General features: G+C 44.3%; 1 protein-coding gene across 1 annotated transcript in view; it reads right to left on the reverse strand.

Annotated features, from left to right (window-relative positions):
- Positions 1-15,929, reverse strand: part of TMEM132C (transmembrane protein 132C) — a 433,487-nt gene that overhangs the window by 268,019 nt on the left and 149,539 nt on the right. The window contains exon 2 of the mRNA XM_070475075.1: positions 7,437-8,325. Coding sequence (XP_070331176.1) covers positions 7,437-8,325 — 889 coding nt within the window. The remainder of the gene's footprint in view (positions 1-7,436; positions 8,326-15,929) is intronic.

Here is a 15,929-nt window from a genome sequence, read left to right on the forward strand (position 1 = left end):
AGCTGAAGAGGCAGCCACCTTTGAGAGGAAGCTTGGTGGACAGATCACCAGCTGATAGAACTTGAGATACCTACCTGAGATCTACAGAAATCCAGAAACACAAGGAATCCAAGACGGGTGATGCCAAGTATCTAGTTTTCTCTCTTTCCTGGTCACCTCTGAAATACTGAGGTTGTTTGAACGAACTTTTTGGCTGATACCAACAGTTTAGATGTTTTGATTTATAACTGATTATATTGATCAGATACTTAACTCTTGGTGGGGAAGGAACAGCATGAAGGGACATGTCAGAAGAGAAATCAAGGAGACAGCCTTAGCAGCTTTTGACCAAAGGAACGCCTAGGAATGAGATGTGCGTGCTCACGAAGTCGCTTAAGTCGTATCTGACTCTTTGCGACCCCATGGACTGTAGCCTGCCAGGGATAAACTGTTTCTTTTCCCACCCAAATCTATACACAGACCATTCATACCCTCTGAACATCAACGATGTAGAGGAAGAGCTGTCAATCAAGGTGATTCTGTTCTCAGGGGATACTTGGCAGAGTCTGGAGACAATGTGGTTGTCGCAGCTGGACAGAAGGTACCATGCTAGTGCATGGAAGCTAGGGATGCCGTTAAGCATCCTATGGCACCCATGTCAAAGAATGATCTAGCCCCAAATGCCTATCTTGCAGAGGTTGGGAAATCCTGGCGTAGACTAAGCCAGTCCGTATGCTACTCATCTTCTTTCCATTATGAGACACGAGATATGCTCTGTGTAAACTCATGGCAGCAGCATAATGTAATCTTGTAATGAGGAAAGACTCTTTATGACTCTCTTAGCATCCCTAATTCCAATTACAGAGTTGCAGGGTTCTGAATTAGTTACACTTGGAGGAGAACATCTCCCCTGCATTTCTGTGAATTACGGATTTCAATTAAGCAAGCTTATTTTAAATGGGAGAGGACTGCCTTAGCTTCTTTAGGGATCCATTTCAGCTGCTTCCTGAAAAGACCAGAGGTGCCATGTCCTCCCCTAGTTTTCCCTTCAAAGACCTGTGAGGTCAAGAGCGATCTACTTGCTCTAACACCTGCAACCTGAGATAATGTGAACAATGGTTTGAACACAGGGAGTAATTTCACAACCTCAGTCCTCAGACTGAGCTTTGAGTGAGGAGTGTGGTCCTCAGCATCGGGGCTGTCATTAGCATTCAGGCACACGGAGACAGCAATGAGCATTTTCAGGGATGATGACCCCAACTGTCAATATGTTTTGAAAACACTCAGAATAGAAAATAATGCTTATGTTTGCTGTAAGGAATCTTGATATTATTTCAAGAAACTTCAGTTAGTAAGTCACAAAAGAAAACACCCATGAAAAGGATCATTCATGATACAAATTTGACATTAGGTATTTGCTTTTGCACTAACTCAGTAAATGTTTACTGGTCCTTTACTCTGTGGTAAGCCATATAGTCGTCTTCCCCGATAGCTCAGCGAGTGAAGAATCCGCCTGCAATGCAGGAGACACAGGAGACACAAGTTCGATTCCTGGGTTGGGAAGATCCCCTCGAGGAAGGCATGGCAACCTACTCCAGTATTCTTGTCTGGAGAATCTCGGGGACAGAGGAGCCTGGCAGGGGCTACAGTATAAAGGGTCTCAAAGAGTCAGACACGACTGAGCGACTAAACATGCACACACAGGCAGGTCATATAGTAACAAGGGTTTGTTACCATATTTTTAAACGAACAAACAGGCCCAGAGATATTAAAGGACATTTTCAGGTTCACACAGCTGAACAGCAGCAGAGAGGAGTGGCATGTAGTATTATAGCTTTCCTGACTTCCAGCCTCCTGTATTTTTTTGTTAACCCCATGTATTTTACAAATATCTATGTAGTCAAATTCTCTTTTGTGAAACCTAACTGTAACTTGGACTAAACAGTGTCTCTGTAAGCTAAGGCGGTAAAAACTTGCCGTGGTGTTAATCCTGGGGAACAAACAGGTATCAATGTGCATTGTGTTGTTACAATGAGCTGTCACGCATTCCCCAGCGAAGTCCAAAGTGACCAGATCTGCCAGGTAACTTATTGAGATGCTCAGATTCCAAGCCGTCATCCCTCCTCTCCCAGTAACTGGTTCAGCCCCATGTTTGAGAACAGAACCACCCTCAACTAAGAACTCATTTGAGTTTGTCGCATTCATGATTGTATCTCCTCATGAAAAGTTTGTGTCCAGTGGCAAAACATTCAAGCTAGACAAGTCCTAGGTCAGAATCATTGCTAGTTTTCATTTCTGCTCTTCTAATTCAGTTGCCTGCTGCATGCAGACCTCCCTTTCCCTGACTTCTTCACTGTCGATGGCTATGGTCATCTTTGGGCTTCTTAGGTGGCACAATGGTAAAGAATCCAACTGCCAACGCTGGAGATGCAAGAGACATGGGTTCTATCTCTAGGTTGGGAAGATCCCTTGGAGAAGGAGGTGGCAAACCATTCCAATATTCCTGCCTGGAAAATTCCATGGACAAAGGAGCCTGGAGGAGTACAGTCCATAAGCTGCAAAGAGTCAGACACGACTGAGGGAATGAGCATGTACAAGCCACATGCCAAGAGACAAGGGGCCTAAATCCATGGACCTGACCTGCTTACAAGTATTTGTAAAACATATACATGTAGGTATTCTTCCTTTACACTGGTCATTATTTTAATTTTTATTTTTCAAAATAGCTTTCTAAAATAATGTTATATCCACAGGAAACAAAGTTTCAACCTCCACACCTTGACTTTTGAGTCTCAGGAACCTGTCTGATCATAAAGCAGGGGTTGCCTTTGAATTAGATGCATGAAGTAGCTAACGAAATGCAGGCTGCTTCCTCGAGCCTGTGGAAGAGAGTATTGTTTGTGAAAACCGTCCTGTAGAGGAGGCTTAGGCCAAGTTTCCATGTCTGTTATTGATCCTATAAAAATTCCCAAGAAGTCCGGGCTAAGTCTAAGTATCACAGCCTTGTCAGCAAAGCCATCTTCTAAGGATATGATGGAGAATGTTTCTGGATTTCATGGTCAAGAGGGGTCTTTCAAATCCCAGTCCCTTTGTAAGTTTCCCGTGAATTTCTCAGCTGGGTTCCAGTGATGGGCCAGATGAATTTTTCCTGTGATTGAACCAGTGACTACTGCTGACGGCAGCTGGATAAATAAATGTGCATTTCCATGTGCTGCTACTTTTGAGAGGAAGAAAGTGGTATTTCCCAAATTTCAGTGAGCCTCACACAAACTTAATTACTTTGCCACATACATCTTTTTGTGTTTTTGAATACTTCTTTCCTTAGAAGAATTCATTAAATTAAAATTAAAATATGGGCTTCTCCAATGGCTCAAAGTAAAATTCTTTATCCAAAGGTAAAGAATCTACTGGCAATGCAAGAGATGCAGGAGACAGTTTTGAACCTTAGGTCAGGAAGATCCCCTGGAGAAGGAAATGGCAACCCCCTCCAGTATTCTTGCCTGGAGAATCCCATGGACAGAGGAGCCTGGAGGGCTGCAGTCCATGTAGCTGCAAAGAGTTGGACACGGCTCAGTGACTGAGCAACTAAGCATGTATAAGCCATATGCCAAGAGACAAAGGGCCTAAACCCATTGAACTGACCTGCTTGGAGGGTCTATGGAGTCACAAAGAGTCAGACATGACTGAAGCAACTGAGCACATACAAATTAAAATACAATGAAGCATGTTATCTAGAAAAGGAATGCTAGCTTTCCTTGCAGCCGTCCCATTCTAATCATGGCAGCTGCATTTTCACTTCCCATGTCTTGGAGTCATCCTTGACAGTTTTTCTCCTACCTCTCTCCCCCCAGGACTCAAATCCATGGTTGGAAAGACCAGGAAGGCAGAAATGGGGTTGCTACCCTTCCTGGCATCAACCAATATTCCACTCAGAACCCTGTCATTCTCATCCTCTGTGCCCCCAAAGCTCTTGTTATTATAAAACCATATTTTTTTTTTTTTTGCTCTTTAAAAAAATCCTAGTAAAATGAGAATCAATACAGCTTTCAGAACAGATTTGGTAGCTGTTGTTTTATGCAAAGCACGATGTCCTTTTACTGCCAAAATAGAATTCAATGCTTATTGAAGTTTTGATAGATGTTTAAAAACAACCCTGATAGTAATAGCCAACACTTGTAGAAGCACTTTTACATGTCAGGTACTGTTATAAGCACCTTACAAATAAGTATGAGCCACTGAATCCTCCCATCCCTATGGCAGGAGGTACCAACATCACATCTGAATGAGGACACTAAGGCACATGGAGATGAGATGGCAGGCCAGGGAAGTGGACCAGAATCGAGACCAGTTAGTTGCAGGACCTGATTTCTGCAACATCACCCTCATCTTTGTGAAGAAAAACAAAAACAACTCCTCCTCTCCAGTGAACCAGGTCTGACTGCCCCGCCTGCAATGGAAAGCTCTGCATCTTAGTTGTGGGGACCCAGTTGTTCACACACACTCACCCCTAGAGCTTGCTTTTTGAAAGAGGGAAGTTAGGGATAAGTACAAAGGGAAGGGGCCTTCCCTGACAGCTCAGTTGGTAAAGAATCTGCCTTAAATGCAGGAGACCCGGGTTCTTATGACTAGAATTTTTAAAACTTGTTAGTAGTACTACTGATTCCCTGTCTTCTGTACCCCCTTTCCAATGCCCAGGCTGGATATATTTATTTTATAATAGAATGACATGAAACCAAGGTGCTAAGAGACTAAGTGGAAATGAAACTCAGACCTTCCAGATCAGTATCTTTCTCCATCCAAGGCAGGAGGAAGCAAACCTGGATCCTTTTATTGAAATACCTCCTCTCCTGAAGTTATAAGGTTGGCACTTTCATTAAGACATCTAGTTTATTTTTCCTTACCCCAGAGACAGCAGGCACCAGGTTGACCACCCCTCAGTACAAATGAGATTGAGAATTCCCCGGAGGGTACATTTTGTACTTTGTAGAAGATGCAGGATTACATGATGTCAAGGAAAGTGATTCTGTGAAACACTTGCTCATATCCCAAACCTGCTGGCAAAGAAGGATCTGGTAAAACTAGTCCATTTAAAAATTGAAAGAAAAAAATTATAAGGATGATCATTAGACACTTCAGAAGAAAATTATCCAAATCCAAAGGACTAAGAAATGCCTTGTGAAACTTATCAAAACCTTTGAATGCCTTTGGTAAAAACAAACAAACAAACCCTTTAAAAAGGACCATTCTTATATTCAGACAATCAAATTTAAACCAAAGTGAAATATGCCAGAAGATGTCATCAGTCTATTTTGGGAATATTTTCCCAAGCAACTCAAGCCACATGTGATTAATTTTTTATTCTAAAAAGTACCAAAGCATTGCGGCAATTATAACCTAAGTCATTCTTAATGATAATCATTTAAAAAGCCTGATTTTGGTCATCTTTATCTTTTAAACAAATCTCAAGTAAACATTTTTTCATTATTCTGAAGTTCTAAGAGGATTTGCATTAAGTGGCTTTCCCCCCAGTATTAATTATCCTCACATAACAGGTTGCCCTGATCTAAACCTCAGAATTATTATCCAGAGTGACAGAGCAGGCCCATTACATCTTCTGTGTGATCTGTTGAACCAGCAGAGGTCACGGGAGGTGGGTTATTCTGTAGTTGCTTTAATTTGTTTTTTTTTTCTTTTATTGTGAGATGAAATACCTCTGATAAAGAATTTTCTGTTGAGGGATGTCCCTTGTCGCCTAGTGGTTAGGATTATGGGCTTTCACTGCAGTGGCCTGGGTTCAATCCCCATTCAGGGAACTGAGATCCTATAAGCCATGAAGAATGGCCAAAAAACAAATGAGTTAAATAGCGTTTGTCACAAACTGGGGTTTCCTCAGTTTCCAACTGGCAAGATTTAACCCTACCAAATAAAAAAAGATATTATTCTTGGCTTTTTTTTTTTTTTCACGCTTACACTCAAAGTGAGATGGCAGATGGTGAGATATGTCTATATTTTTCCTTGAGCCCACTGAACATATACTTTGTCATGTAACCAAGTATCTGCATGTCTATAAAAAATTTTAAAGCTTAAAAAAAAGTCACATTGTGGTGACCTAAATGGGAAGGAAATCCAAAAAAGAGGGGATATATGTACACATATGGGCTTCCGAGGTGGGGCCAATGGTAAAGAACCCACCTACCAATGCAGGAGACAAAAGAGATGTGGCTTTGATCCCTGGATCAGGAAGATCCCCTGGAGGAGGACATGGCAATCCATTCTAGTGTTCCTGCTGGAGAATCCCATGGACAGAGGAGCCTGGTGGTCTATGGTCCATAGGGTTGCACAGAGTCAGCTACAACTGAAGTGACTTAGCATGCACACATGTATACCTACAGCTGATTCACTGTGCTGTGCAAGAGAAACTAACACAACATTGGAAAGCAACTCTACTCCAATAAAAATTAATTTTAAAAATTTATAAATATAAAGTGAAAGTGAAAGTCACTCAGTCGTGTCCAACTCTTTGCGACCCCATGAACTATAGAGTGCATGGAATTCTCCAGGCCAGAATACTGGAGTGGGTAGCTGCTCCCTTCTCCAGGGGATCTTCCCAACCCAGAGATTGAACCCAAGTGTCCCACATTGCACGCGGATTCTTTACGTCTGGGCCAATCAAACCAAAACCTAATCTGTAAATGTCTCAAGGTTACAGAATTGAAACCTAAGGATGTGTGTGTGTGTGTGTGTGTGTGTGTGTGTGTGTGCACGCGTGCTTAGTCACTCAGTGTGGCCAATTCTTTGTGACCCCATGGACTGTAGCCCAGCAGGCTCTTCTGTCCAGGGGGATTCTCCAGGCAAGAATACTGGAGTGGGTTACCATGCCCTCCTCCAGAGGATCTTCCCAACCCAAGGATCAAACCCAGGTCTCCTGCATTGCAGGTGGATTCTTTATCAACTGAACTACAAGGGAAACCCAAGAATACTGGAGTGGGTAGCCTAGTCCAGCGGATCTTCCCAACCCAGGAATGGAACCAGGGTCTCCTGCATTGCAGTTGGATTCTTTACCAACTGAGCTATCAGGGAAGCCCATAAATATAAAGTAACCATATTTTGATCACCCTTTTGGCCATGGAACATTGTAATACTTCATAAATCTGTTTATGCCTCCCCCCCAAAAAATATTAAATCTCTCTTCAAGTTCAGTGGTAATTCAAGGTCAAAAGAGAGTGATTAATTTAGTCTTGTTTCTTTGGGGTGCAATTTCGGCCCATTTTATCCCACCTCCTAATATATACAGTGCAGCTGCTGAAAGCATGTGGTCAGGTGCAGAAACTAGCCTCCAGTGTGAAGCAGGAGGGTCCCCGAAGGTGGTGAAAATGGAATCTTCTGGTATATACACCCCAACTTCCCATCCAGTGTCCTCCCTGGGGTGCCTAAGCCTACCTCAAGTGCAGACCTACCTCAAGATGAAGAAGTCCACGGTGGAATTGCTGGCCACAGTGACATAGGCAGTGACCACATCTCCCTGCTTGACGGGCCTGGAGGGCAGCCAGATGGCCACGTTGCCGTCTAGACGCAGCTCGCTGAGCTGGGCGCCGTCCTGAGCGCGGTGGAGGCCCACGGCGCCGATCCTCTGCAAGTGGGACGTGCTCTCCTGCAGTCCATCCTTCCCGGGGCGGATGGCATTGCCCTTGCGGACGTCGCCCCCGGGGCAGTCTCCGCGCTCGTCCCCGGGTTGCACGGCATAGTAGAGCTCCACGGGGCTGCCCTCGGGGGGCTCTGGCGCCTTCTTCCTCCCGGCCACCACGGTGGGGGCGCCAAACCAGCTGGCCGGGAGCTCCAGCTGCGCCACGCACAGCCCCAGGGCCCCCCGCAGCCGGCAGCTGCCCCGCACCTCCCGGGTCTCCCGGAAGGCGAACACCCGCAGGCAGGGCAGGCTCTGCGCGGGGCCGGGGTCGTCCCAGTCCCTGCCCACCACGTGGAACAGCACCTGCACGCGGGGCCGGCTCAGGTAGATCTTGTCCCGCAGGATGTGCGCCTTCAGCTTCCAGTTGAAACTCACCTTGTCGGTGGGACCTAAAAAGTTGGAAGTCGACATCAATTCCAGGGGCACGACCTTTTCCACCGAGAAAGGCCCATAGCTGGCATTTAAGATCGGCGGCCGTTTGGCTTTGTAGAGGAAGAAGGACTCGACCCGGGACTGCAGGCTGGAGTTGCGTGTTAAGTCCTGGTTGGTTTCCTTCAGGAAGAAGGAGGTCTCCGCTCTGAGCACCTGGTAAGTCACAGGCAGATAAGGGGGCAGCGAGGAAAATCGCTGGATGTTCTCTGTGAGCCCACGGCCCTCAATCACTGCAGAGGGGAAAGAAAAGAAAAAGAAAAAGATGGGGTGATTTCTGGGCTCCTTAGAGGTCATTTGGCAACACGAGGAAATTAACAAGCAATTTAGAAATGAGGGGTTAACCCGCTTGTTCAGTTGATTCAGTGATGCTGGATTCTTTTCAACCATAAGGAATGTAGCCCATCAAGCAAGAATGCTGGAGTGGCTTTCCAGGTCCTCCTCTAGGGGATCTTCCTGACCCAGGGATCCAACCCACCTCTCTTGCATTGTCTCCTGCAGTGTAGGTGAATTCTTTATCACTGAGCCACAGGGGAAGTCCAAACATTTTGCAGCCCACTTGTCTAGAATTTTCATGTTTCTTTGAGGATCATCCAGTAAATGATCACATGCTCCAAAATTTTGAATTGGTTGAAATCTATGAAAGAGAGATTTGGGGGGCCTCCCTGGTGGTCCAGTGGTTAAGGCTCCATGCTTCCACTGAAGGGGGCATGAGTTTGATCCCTGGTCAGGGAACCAAGATCCCACATGCTGCATGGTGAAGCCACATAAAATAAAATAAATATGATAAAATTCACAGTTCCACTCTTTTAAAAAAGGAGATTTTTGTACATTAAGAATTGTTGAACAGTAGCAAATACATGGTGATTAATCTGACAGAAAGCTAGCAAGTAACTTATGAGGATAAAGTGGGAAATATTTGTGAATAACTTGCGTGAGTTTCAAATATGTTTAATGACACACTGAAGAGAAAAACAGAGCAATAGAATAGAGTAGTTCATAAATAAGCTCCTGTACATTTAAAATTTAGTATGTGATAAAGGTAGAACCAGAAATCATGAGATAAAGATAGACTTTTTAATAAATGGTGCTCAGACAATTAGCCAGCCATTTGGCAGAAAAATAACATTAGGTCTGTACCTCACACCAAACATGAGAATACCCTTCAAATATATGAGTGATCTAGATGTAAGAAAATGACCTTTTTTGGTACTGAATGAAAGAGTGGGTGATTTCCTCTATAACCTGGGTCTAGGGAGAGATTTCTAATTATGATTCAAACTCAGAATGAAATTTAGTCATCCCTATATAAAGATGAATGATAGCCATCCCTATATAAAAACTGAGAAAACCTTTCACAAAGCCACATATATCATAAACAACATCAAAAGAGAAAACAGCAAACTGGGAGACATTGCAAACTATTCACTTAAGGTGCTCAACTCAGCTGCAGGTAGGTTCCATTTTGCCCACAGCGTTTTTTTACGTTTAAAACCCATCATTTTTAAATGATGGTTATGAATGGGAACCGTTTTTTAAAACTGGAGAGTGACAGCTACTGAGAACCTAGTGTAAAGCGCAGGGAACTCTACTCACTGCTCCCGGTTACGTAAATGGGAAGAGAATCTGAAAAAGAGAGGACTGCCCAGTTGTGTCCGACTATTTGCAACCCCGTGGAATGAAGTACACCAGGCCTCTCTGTCCCTCACCACCTTCCAAAGTTTGCCCGAAGTTCATGTCCATTGCATCAGTAATTCCATCCAGTCATCTTATCTTCTGACACCCTCTTCTCCTTCTGCCCTCAATCTTTCCCAGCATCAGGGACTTTTCCAATTAGTCAGCTGTTTGCAACAGATCACCAAAATATTGGAGCTTCAGCTTCCGCATCAATCCTTCCAAGAAGTATTCCCTTAAGATTGAGTGGTTTGATCTCCTTGCTGTCCAAGGGTCTTTCAGGAGTCTTCTCCAGCACCACAGTTCGAAGGCATCAATTCTTTGGCATTCTGCTTTCTTTTATAGTCCAGCTCTCACAACTGTACATGACCACTGGGAAGACCACGGCCTTGACTATTTGGACCTCTGTTGGCAGAATAATGTCTCTGCTTTTCAATATACTGTCTAGGTTTGTCATAGAGAGGATACACACACACACACACACACACACACACACACACACACACACGGCTGTTCGGCTTTGTTGTACAGCAGAAATTGACATAGTGGTGTAAAGCAACTATAAAATTTAAAATTTATTATTTTATACAATAAAAAAGATATGGTGCATATATAAAATGGAATACTACTCAGCTGCAAAAAATGAAATGATGTCATCTGCAGCAACACAGATGCAGCTAGAGATGATCATAATAAGTGAAGCAAGTCAGAAAGAGAAAGACAAATACCATATGTTATCACTCATATGTGAAATCTAAAATGAACTTATCTATGAAACAGAAGAGTTTCCCTGGTAGCTCAGCTGGTAAAGAATCCACCTGCCATGGAGGAGACCCCAGTTCAAGTCCTGGGTCAGGAAGACCCTCTGGAGAAGGGATAGGCTACTCACTCCAGTATTCATGGGCTTCCCTGCTGGCTCAGATGGTAAAGAATCCGCCTGCAATGCGGGAGACCTGGGTTTGATCCCTGGGTTGGGAAGATCCCCTGAAGGAGGACATGACAACCCACACCAGTATTCTTGCCTGGAGAATCCCCATGGACAGAGGAGCCTGGCAGTGTACAGTCCACGGGGTTGCAAAGACTCGGATATGACTGAGTGATTAAGCACCCACGTGAAACAGAAATAGAGTCACAGGCATAGAGAACAGGCTTGTGGTTGCCAAGGCGGGGAGTGGGACAAGGATGGAATGGGAGTCTGGGGTTGGCAGATGCAAAATAGTACATTAGAATGGATAAACAAGGTCCTACTGTACAGCTCAGGGGACTATATTTGATATGCTATGAAAAACCATAATGGAAAAGACTATGAAAAAAAAAGAATGTATTAAAAATATGTGTATAAAAAACTGAGGAGTATCTGGGTTTTTAGCTTCGCACGTATGGGAGGAAGTGGCAGGATGCAGGCTGTCTGCCCATCTGGCAACAGTAAGAGAAGATACACAGCAGACTGCCTTGCTCAGTGACATTTCCTGCTGGACCCTTAGATGCATTTGAGTTTGAAAAAGCAGATTTAGAATCTTCAGCTGGGTAAGTCAATGTACACTGGAGGCAGAAGGTTCAACAGTGAGCCGGAAAGAGCAACACATCATCCCTGTGTTCCTGTCTTTCTTTGTTCATTGCCTCCATCATCAGCAGTATAACCAGCCACCTCCTTGTTGATTGAAGATTGTCCTCTAAAACTTCCCCTTGGGCTTACACTTACACTGCTGGGGCTCCACTGAGGACTCACTATTGACCTGGGGCATAAGAGGTTACAGTTCCCCAAATGCTAACTTTGAAAAGACCAGGAAAGCCTCTTGACTGACTCTTATCTTTCAAAACCAGACCAGAAAATCCACATAAGCCCCCATTCATATATTGAGAGAGAAGACAGGTGTTCCTCTCTCTCCACTGATGCTCCAACCTCCCCTTCTGCCCCTGCCTCAAACTGCAGCCAGCGCAGCCCATCCAGCCTATGAGGTTACCCCATGCCTCTCTCCTCCAGAACTACCCCTAATCCTTTTCCCAGCGGGGACATTGGCTAGCAGATCAAAGCTGCCTTTGGTACTGCAGCCAAAAGGACTTGAGTTGTCAAGATGGCTTTTCAAAGAAATAGCTTCCGTCCCTGTTCTTTGCCCAGAGGCGTTGATCTGAGGTCACCAGCAACATGGGTACTTTGTCCCTCTCTCTTTAGGGATGTTTTGCTGCTCCCACTTGAACTCACTCATTTGGGGACCATGTTAAAACACTCGCAAAAGACCCTGCACAACATTCCAGAAACAGTTCCGACTCTATGTCTTTAAAGAAAATCACTGACTCAAAGCAACTTGTAGAATTGTGTCAAAACCAATAGACTAATTGCTACATCTGATGCTTTTATTCTGATGTATTCATCCCTCTCCAAAAAAGCTTTTAAACCATGAAGTGTAGAGATTTAGAGACTCATTTGTTTGGAAAAGATGGTGGGCCAAGGACTCTCTGAAGAAATGGAGCAAGGATTCTAAGGTCCATCTGTGTAGGGTATATTCCACAACAAGGAAGCTTGTCAACAAGCTTGCTCACCATTCTCCACTCTCTTGCACATAAAAATTTCTTTTCTCTCCTTTTCTGTTTTTTATCTTTAAAAACATCCTTAAAAATGAACTTTTGCTTTTAAGCAAATACTGAGTTTATTTTTGAGAAAATAAAGCTGGAGTGGGCTTGCTGTCTTGTTGTCTCCTCTCTTAGGGTTCTTCCATTATTTGTCTCTTTATCCTTCACATGGATCAAAAAGTGCTTGGCTCCTATCTTCCTGCTAAACCTAGATCTGAAGTTTTCCTGCTCATGAGAGATTTAACTTGAGCCAAAAAGAGACAGACATTTTAAAGACAGGAGTGTGGGGTCTAACCTAGTGGTTAAAGATGAAGTTTGGCTATAGAGATCTAGAGTTGATCTAGTCAACAGTGATCTGAGGCAAGTCCGTACATTCTTGGATAGTTTTAGTTTCCATAGATCGATGGATGGATGGATGGATGGATGGATGGATGGATCAATGGTTGCATGAATGTTTGGGTGGATGGATGGATCAGTGGTTGGATGGATGGGTTGATGGCTGGATAAATCTTTAGATGGATGGAGGGGTCAATGGTTGGATGGATAGGCAGATGGATGGAAGGATGGGTACACTGGTGGATAGACTCATTGTATTGAATCCAATAGTACCTGTAGTAGAACAATTACAAAATGGCCCCATTCTCTTCTTATATCTATACCTTTTATGTGTGACTTTGCAATTTTCCCTTCAAAATTAGAAGTCCATTGCCCCACTCCTTCAATTTAGCTTGGCCCTGTATTTTCTTTGGCCAGCAGATTATGGCAGAAGTGATAATGTGCTAATCCCAAAGCCAGGTCTCAAGAGGCATCACACACTTGCACTAACTCTCTTTTGGACTCCTGCCAGCACCCAAAAGAACACACCTAGGCTAGACTACTGCAGGATAAGGGACCATGTGGAGGAGAGGAGAGTTATCTCCATGGAGGCCATCCCAGATCAGCCAATCCACAGCCTGCAGCTACCACCAAACAAGAGAGAGAGCCCAGCCAAAATTAGCCAAGTCCAGCCAAGGTCCGTCACTCCAAAACTTATATGAAATGACAAGTGAACTAAGTCTCTTAATATGAGGTGGTTTTTTAATGTAGCAACACCCAATGGGATAGTTAACAAATATCAAGAGGTTATCAAGTGTAAGAAACTAAAAAGATACAGTGACACCAACGTGAACTTTCTCCTTGATGGAATTAGAATAATTCAAACAGACTTGAAAAGGGACTCACTTTCTCATTGGTGAGACTCAGGCATTTCCCCATCTTGTAGATGTACCTCCAACAGCCAACCTCGTAGACACTCATGAGAATGGCCTCCCTAGAGTTGTCCAAAGCCCATCTGCGCCCTCAGGTGCTGTGACACCACGTGCATCTCTCAAGCTCATCCTACATTTTGGGGAGCCCTGATCTAGAGGATTAAGGAAGCAGAGGTGATTACCAGCCTTTGTGGTATTTCTCTCCTGACACTCTTATCTGCTGATTACAAGAAAACTATCCCCTGATTGTCTTGACCTAGTGAAGCACAGACAGATATCCACCCTCTAATTCTGGCTCATCTGCTCATAGCAGCGTCTCCCAGAAAGATAGGATGATTGAGTCATTTTTAGTGATCTGAAACAATACCCCTGGAAAAGTCCAGGGCTGGTTTCCTAAGGACGTGGAGAGGGGAAGAGGAGAGAAGTTGACAGCTGCACCTTTATGTCTGGCCTCCTAGCTGACAGCACGTTCATTTGCTGTCGCCCGGCCTGTTTATCCATTTTCTTTATCTGTGCTTGCCTGTCAGTGTTGGGGATATTGTGTCCTCCATCAGCTGTTCATCAGAGAACTCTCCTGCGAAGCCGCTGCCGGAAATTGAGTTTTTGAGATTCTGAGATAGTGAACTCAGGAGATGTCCCTGTCACTTAGCACCCAGACAGAACACCCCCAGGGGAAATGGCCCTTCAGCCAACACAATGTGCCACCTTCGTTGTGATGCTCGCTTTGGGATGTGTTAACCGAGATGGATTCTTTAGCGTTGATTCTCTCTGAGCTGTGACATGAAGGATGGATTGGATCTTGGGAGGGTGAGTGGAATAGGGAAAGGATTCCAGGAGGGGGGTGGGTGGCATGAGGAAAGGGTCAGTGAAGGGGAAGCTCAGGACCTGGGTGTGTGAGGAGGGGGAAGTTGGTCTAGGAAGGCAGGTTGGGGCCTGATATTTCTCTAAATGTGGTAGGTGATGGATGCTCATAAGGTAGTTTTTGTTTTTTTCAGTTACTAAGATGAGTCAGACGCTTTGCAACCCCATGGACCATAGCCCACCAGGCTCCTGTCCTCCACTACCTCCTGGAATTTTCTCAAACTCATGTCCATTGAGTCAATGATGCTGTCTAACCATCTCATCCTCTGCCGCCCCCTTCTCCTTTTGCTTTCAATCTTCCCCAGCATCAGGGTCTCCTACAAAGAGTCAGCTCTTCCAATCAGGTGGCCAAAATATTGGAGATTCAGCTTCAGCAGCAGTTCAGTGAATATTCAGGGTTGATTTCCTTTAGGACTTACTGGGTTCATCTCCTTGCAGTCCAAGAGACTCTCAAGAATTTTCTCCACAATTCAAAAGCATCAACTGTTCAGCGCTCAGCCTTCTTTTTAGTTCAAGTTTCACATCGGTGATGTGGGTGTCAAGATCACTGCAGATGGTGACTGCAGACATGAAATTAAAAGACGCTTCCTCCTTGGAAGAAAAGCTATGATCAACCTAGAGAGCATATTAAAAAGCAGAGACATTAGTTTGCCAACAAAGGTCCTTCTAGTCAAAGCTATGGTTTTTTTCCAGTAACCATGTATGGTTGTGAGAGTTGGACTATAAAGAAAGCTGAGTGTCAAAGAATTGATGCTTTTGAACTGTGGTGTTGGAGAAGACTCTTGAGAGTCCCTTGGACTGCAAGGAGATCCAACTGGTCCATCCTAAAGGAAATCTCTCCTGAATATTCATTGGAAGGACTGATGTTGAAGCTAAAACTCCAATACTTTGGCCACCTGATGTGAAGAACTGACCCAATGGAAAAGACCCTGATGCTGGGAAAGATTGAAGGTGGGAGAAGAAGGGGACGACAGAGGATGAGATGGTTGGATGGCATCACCACCGACTTGATGGAAATGAGTTTGAGCAAGCTCCAGGAGTTGGTGATGGATGGGGAAGCCTGGTGTGTTGCAGTCCATGGGGTCACAAAGAGTCGGTCACAACTGAGGGACTGAACTGAACTGAACTTCACATCTGTACATGACTACTGGAAAAACCATAGCTTTGACTAGATGGACCTTTGTTGGCAAAATGTTCTCTTGCTTTTTAATACACTGTCTAGGTTTGTCATAGCTTTTCTTCCAAGGAGCAAGCATCTTTTAATTTCATGGCTGCAGTCACCATCTGCAATGATTTTGAAGCCCAAGAAAACAAAGTCTGTCACTTTATAAAGTACCTTGGTGAAATGTTATGTCCCACTTTCCTTGTCAATTAAAAAAGATAAAAAGAATCCCCCCACCCCCGCTCCTGCGGCCCTGAGGAATTACTCAAGTGAACAAGTAGTGCTTTTTTCGGACATGCAAAGGTCTTTCCTAAATAGCATC

The sequence above is a fragment of the Odocoileus virginianus genome, chromosome 12 (assembly GCF_023699985.2).
Source record: "Odocoileus virginianus isolate 20LAN1187 ecotype Illinois chromosome 12, Ovbor_1.2, whole genome shotgun sequence".
Taxonomy (NCBI): domain Eukaryota; kingdom Metazoa; phylum Chordata; class Mammalia; order Artiodactyla; family Cervidae; genus Odocoileus; species Odocoileus virginianus.